At 42.6% G+C, this 6,530-nt stretch overlaps 1 protein-coding gene across 1 annotated transcript; it reads right to left on the bottom strand.

Moving 5' to 3' along the window:
• Positions 1-1,764: 1,764 nt before the first annotated feature.
• Positions 1,765-3,349, bottom strand: LOC125769576 (26S proteasome regulatory subunit 6A-B-like). Its single transcript, XM_049438307.1, has one exon. It carries the CDS (start codon positions 3,347-3,349, stop codon positions 2,051-2,053), a length of 1,299 nt encoding a protein of 432 aa, XP_049294264.1. The 3' UTR covers positions 1,765-2,050.
• Positions 3,350-6,530: the final 3,181 nt, after the last annotated feature.

Below are 6,530 nucleotides of genomic sequence, written 5' to 3'. Positions count from 1 at the left end.
CATGCAGCGAGTGTCATAAAACGTGCCAACAACTCAAGTTGCATCACAGGACATCGTTTCGATTACCTTCCCTGGTTTCGACATCATAAAAATGGCCACCACCGGTGAAACCGGGATATTTCGAAAGGTGAATGCATAAAAGTGACTGGACAAAATTACACACGTTTCGGGATTATTTCTTCCCTCCTTAGTCCTACCGAAGATGGTGTCTAAACACGTAAAACATAAGTAACGAGTGATTTACTAGCCATCTTTTCTCCGGGACTCCTTTTCCGGGACATCGTTGAGAACGCGATGGAAGCAACTTCCTGCTTGTATGTGTATTTGTTTACTTTTTTTCCTGCTTTGAAACGAAAGTCTAACACGGACTCCCAGTTTATGACAGAGTACCGATGAAAATCGTGCAAAGGTACGAATCGAAACGGTTTCGAGGCTAAATAAAACACCGCATCGCACCGCGATTCTTTATAAAAGGTAGCTTCGGCATTAAAGGCGGCAAGTAATTTATGAAGGTGCAATAAAAACTTACAGAAATCATAACATCCAGCATCTTAGCTCTACAGGATGGGAAAGAAACGGAGAGGAAAAAAAACATCCAAAATCATCCAATATTGGAAATGTCGTGGAAGTCACATAATGGATAGGGAACATGTTACCACATCAAAGACCATTCCACTTCCTAACTCCACCGGCTGAACAAATTTAACGAGGGGTGTAAGATTTAACCCAAAAGAAAATAGAGAAGAGAAAAAAACCGGAATCCTACATATGTTGCGGAAAATGATGGAATTAGTGAAAGCAATTGGGAGATCGGAAACGTGCGAAGGTAGTAAAATGACACGCAACGAATCATGAAGATGGAAATACGCAACGCAAGTGAGAAAATTCTACCCACCGGAATGCATGGTTTTCCCATACGGAGGGAGATGTTCGTTGCGTTGAGCATACGACCAGTTGAGGGTGATACCGGCTGGACGACACCCTCGGAACACACACATCGGAAAGTGTTGGGCCTGTGCGGGAAAGTGTTCGCTTCCGGTGAGGAGAAGCAGCAAAAACGGCAATAAATTCAAATCCATGAATTAAAAATTCAATAAAAACCAATGTGAACACACAAATACGACTTTTGCGACCGGTTGCGGTTAAGGGTTACGATTGTGAAACACGTGTTTCTAGACGGAAACGATGGCCAGCACACCTCTATTCACTTACTTTCTCTCCGCCGTGGAAGGAAAGCGATTGAATATGTATAAGCAAACTGATCGAATTTCTGGCTAGCGTGTGCTATTTTAGTTTTCCATTTCGGGGGGTTCTTTTTCTTATTGTACTTGAGTTGCAAATGCTGCAGCACGTGGCACATCAGTGGTGTAAGATTACGCAATAAAGACATCAAAATGTCACTAGGGGTTGGGGATCAGGTTTTGAGGATAACTTTTATTTCTTCTTAGCTGCTTGTGAAAGAAAGGCTGATGCTCATAGTGTCATGCTTCGGCATTCGGTTTTACAAAAATTCATGCAATAATCTAGACTGGGCCTCTTACAGAAAGTATTGGAGATTCTGCTACATTGTTGATGTTTAGAGTAAGTAGCACTCAAGTAAGAACTCAACAAGAACCACTAATCTTTAACGATAGCTCTTTTAAGGGATATCAGAAACTCTACCTCTTTGATCGTATTCTTTTCATACCTATTATTAATTGTTCGATAAGTATCTAAACCGACGACGATTTAAGAGACTGGTGTATAAGACTTACTCTCAGATACTAACATTCGCTATCCTTTCCCTGATTTCACGACTTTTTTCCATTACAAATTATTTGTTTCGAATTCTCCTTTGAATGCTTAAAAAGTTCTGGTGCAATAATCGCATAATTGTAACACATGACAAAAAGAAAATAATCTCTCCTATAAAACCTAATAAGTGACCGCACATTAGCGTCCAAGGAACGAGAACATACCTTACTTCAGAACATCAATTATTTTTCGTTTCTAATAAACCAAACTGGTAAGCATTTAACAAAACGGCGTAAAATAAAACAATCGTCATGGTCTATGTGAAATAATTCAAGTTCACTTTCTTCTTCGCTTGCACTTCAATGATCGCCTCCATAAAGTCCTCGTGCCGAACTTCGACTGCCGACCGACTAATCGCAATCATGCCGGCTTCCACGCAAACCGCCTTACACTGAGCTCCGTTAAAGTTGTCCGTGCAACGGGCAAGCTCCTCAAAGTTTACATCGGCACTGAGGTTCATCCGGCGCGAATGGATCTGCATGATGCGTGCCCGTGCTTCATCGGTCGGGTGTGGAAACTCAATTTTCCTATCAATACGACCAGAACGTAGCAGGGCCGGATCGAGGATGTCGATCCGGTTGGTCGCTCCGATCACCTTGATGTTGTCCGTCGACCCGAACCCATCCAGCTGATTCAGCAGCTCAAGCATTGTGCGCTGTACCTCCCGATCGCCCGATCTGGTCGAATCGAAACGCTTCGTACCGATCGCATCCAGCTCATCGATAAAGATGATGGTCGGTGATTTTTCCTTCGCCAGCGCAAATGCATCCCGTACCAGCTTGGCACCATCACCGATAAACTTCTGTACCAGCTGTGGACCGGCAAGCTTTATGAAGGTGGCACGTGTTTGAGCAGCACAGGCACGCGCTAGTAATGTTTTTCCCGTGCCCGGCGGTCCATACATCAGCACACCTTTCGGTGGCCGAATGCCCAAACGTGCGAATTTATCCGAGTGCGTCAGCGGCAGCACGATCGCTTCGATCAGCTCCTTGATTTGGTTGTCCAATCCACCGATATCGGTGTACTGCTCCGTTGGACGGTCGATCACCTCCATTGCCTGTACGCGCGGATCATGCTCCTTCGGTAGGACGTCCATCATCAAGTAAGTGTCCCGATGCACTGCAACCATATCTCCCGGGGTCAGTTTATCCGCATCCACGAGCCCAGCCAAAGGAAGATAGCAGATGTGCCGCGTGGAGGTTTTAATCACCGCACTTTTGCACTTTCGTTGGGAATCCTGCATCACCATTCCGTCCACTTGCTCCTTCTCGTCCTCTAGTGGATCCATATCCAGCACCTCCATAACGTTCGCCACAAGATACGGCAGCTTAGAGCTTCGTTTGATAAATTCATTGTTTTTCGTTATCATATCGTTTAACTGCAGAGAACGCTGCACACCTTTCACGATTTCTTGCTTCATTGAGACGATCTCTTGGTCCATTTGGTGACTTAATGATATCAGTTCTTCCGTTGACAATGTTGATACAATCTCGTCATACTCAGGAATATCGATGTTCTCCACGTTGGACTCCACAGCGGCAAGGTTTTCAGCCATTCTTGCTATAAGTTTCGTTATCTGGATTCGGCAAATCACTTCATGCAGTTCGGCACGTGTAGTCAACTTTGATGATGTAGCACAATTGAAAGTTTCACAGTACCGATTTTTACTGATGACAGTATTGATGGTTACTGACAAAGTGGGTATAGATACCAGGTGGGCTTATCCCTAACGATTTGACAGCTGCGCTATAGAAAAATGAATTAAAATTTGACGTTTATGGGTTCGATTTTTTGTCAATGTATGTGTGTGAATCCTTTGAAACGTGCTATGTGTGTGAGTGAAAATATATGTATCACAATCGAACCCACAAACTTCTAAATGGTTTTCAATATGTCTACCGCGTCAAAGCTATAAGCCCACCTAGTCTCTTTACCCACTTTGGTTACTGATGACAGATAAACTCATTCTGCCGAAAACAAGAGACGGTCCAGCAATGAAGAGTAAAAATAAAATATTGGAAGCAATTACCCAGTTTTTTAAAAGGTTTTTTTTTGTATTTTGTATAACAAACTCTAATCAAAAACAGCTTCACAAAAACGAAATAAAAAGCCTAACAAAGATTCCTCACGAAAAAACGAGCTTGTTTATAAATCCGCATCTCAGTTGACACTTTAACTCGACGGTATATACTGCTAATTTTTGAAAATATCGTTAATGCTAGTATTCACAAGAATTTAGCCAAAGGTTTACTAGTTTATATTTTGCAATTTTATTATCACTTTTTGAGTATTGTGTTCCTAACGTAAAAGTTTCCCCAAACAAGTGAAATAATAGACGTATGTAAAAAATTCCACATAGACAAAAGAAGTGTAACTTTTTCAATTTTAATTCCCAGAAATCGTTTTACAATTTGTGTTTTTTCTTAAGTACAAAAAATCACTTTCGCAAAAAAAAAGCATTAAACTGCAGTAGCAATTTTCAACTTTCCAAAATTGTCACTCGTGGTGGAAAACTGATCGATCCATCCCGGATGCGATGAAACCAGTAAATGGATTAATAAATACCGAAAGCGGTGAAAAACTTTTCTTGCGCCACACACTTCAGACGGGTGAAAACTCATCAAGCACAGGAAGAACTGGTCGCAAAACCAGCACCTTCACCTCAGACGCGATCTGTAAAACATGCCATTCGTGTTGCAAAAAAATAACAAACCTGCAATCGAATTTTTCTTTCCAATTTTCACGTCTTTTGGCGAGCGAAATACACACAGACACAAAAACAAAAGCGCACACGGATGAAAACAGGATGCGTCAGCATGCGAATGGCTGGTGGAATGGGGCGTTTGAAAGATTCGCCAATAACACTTATCATCGATCATTCTAATCACGTCCCACAATAACGTCAGCAGCGCGTAGTTCGAACTTTGCAACAGTAGTTTTTCATTTCCCCCCTATTTTTTTTTTAGCAGACAAGGAAGCAAAACTTTCATCTGCGAAATTAAATGGGAAACTTCCGTACTGCCACTACTGATACTGCCGCATTGCCGAAAGGGAAGCACGGAATTTGTGTGTGTGTGTGCACTCTGGGGTGAGTTCCCTGTTTTTCTTGTTGCTTTTCTCCTATACTCCAGCTGACTCATATCGTGCCCGTCACGGTTCGATTGCATTCCGGACATGGCGAAAGCGGGCCAGTTTCCTTACTTCGAACAGTGCTAAAATACTGTTCCTTACTGTCATGCCGGAAAATATTCACCGAATGGGGAAAGTTTGACTGCCCTCTCCGGTTTCTGCGACAAAGCCCACACCCAAGGGCTCGCGGAAAATTGCCGCCAAACTCATCGACTCTCGCCAGCTAATGGGTCGCAACCCAAACTGACCCTCTCGGTTGTTCAGGGGTGGAAAGGGCCAGCAGGACAAATGTTACGAATGTTGTTGCCCATCGCTGCGCTTAAATAGGGAAAAACGGGCATAATTAAGACGACTTTATGATAATTAAATTTGTTATTGATAAAGTTTTCCTAGATCGTCCTGAATGTTGCCGTACGGTACACATATCGTTGTCGATAGCGTACGTCAGTTACTGCGCAATGTGGTGTATTAGATTGTCCCCTGTATCCACACACATATACACTGGTGAAAGTGCTGTCCGCTATAATAAACAGCTTCACTCCAAAGCAGGTCCACGTGTGGGCAGTATGCGAGGATACGAATTAGCTGTAATTGCTGTGGCAAATATTCATGAAGGCTAATAGAGGATAAATCGTATGAGTACTTCAGGGTAAGATGTTTATTGTCCCGTTAGCCGGACAGACCTATGTAAATTATATGACGTTTACAGAACGTTTTATTTCTTTATCGAAAACATCAGCGGCATGAAAAGATCATTTAAATGTTGATGGGATAAATTACAGTCCTTTTGATCAACAGTTTTGCAGTGAGTCTCTGCAATTGCATTCATCCAGGTGCTTACTATAAAAGGCTGAATAATCCTTACAGAAAACTCGATTTATTATTTCCTAAATAAAACTTATCTTCAATTATAATCATATTAATTTTCCCTCCGTAACACAACCCCATGTGACCATATTTGTTTCTCTTTTGTCACATCCATTTGTGTGCCACATTAAACCAGCAACATTTTGCCAATAGTTCACCACGATAAATTAAACTTTTCAATCGCTAATGGCAGAAGCATGTGTGCCAGTGTCAGTCCGTTGTTCTCGGATGCTACGATGATACGTCCCATTCCTCTTCCTAGTTTGTGGATGCTAGAAAAACAAAGAAACCTCATAACCATAACGAATCTGGCATGGTTTCGCGCTTGGGATCCTTTCGCGGCGCGTTACTATTTGTCCCTGTTCCCTTTCCTGCTATCCATCAGCTAGTCACCAAATGTCACCAACCTCTGCGATGAAGGAAGTACGCAAGAGGAAGCGACTGTTCCACACCCACCCAAAACGGACATCATTGCCTTTGCAACAGTTGTCCTCCGTCTGGATGATTCGAAACTCGCTGCCTTAGCGACTATTGTCGCCCCATACCCATCCTAGCTAATATTTCGAACGAATGATCGTCGACATATTATTTTTTTTTTGTATGATGCTACTCCCTGAGGACACAAGCTGGTGGGATAGAAATAAGGAACAGCACCGAGAAAGCATGGGCAACGCTTCCTCGAGGTCGAGAAATCGAGACCGTTTCCGGGTGGGACAGAGGTGACGATTTTCTTTCGATTA

This window comes from Anopheles funestus, chromosome 3RL, assembly GCF_943734845.2.
Source record: "Anopheles funestus chromosome 3RL, idAnoFuneDA-416_04, whole genome shotgun sequence".
Lineage (NCBI taxonomy): Eukaryota > Metazoa > Arthropoda > Insecta > Diptera > Culicidae > Anopheles > Anopheles funestus.
Note: the sequence above shows the minus strand (reverse complement) of the source record. Positions and strands in the feature narration are given on the sequence as shown.

Coding starts and splice junctions, on each gene's coding strand:
- LOC125769576 (XM_049438307.1), bottom strand. CDS start 3,349: ATGGCTGAAAACCTTGCCGCTGTGGAGTCCAACGTGGAGAACATCGAT.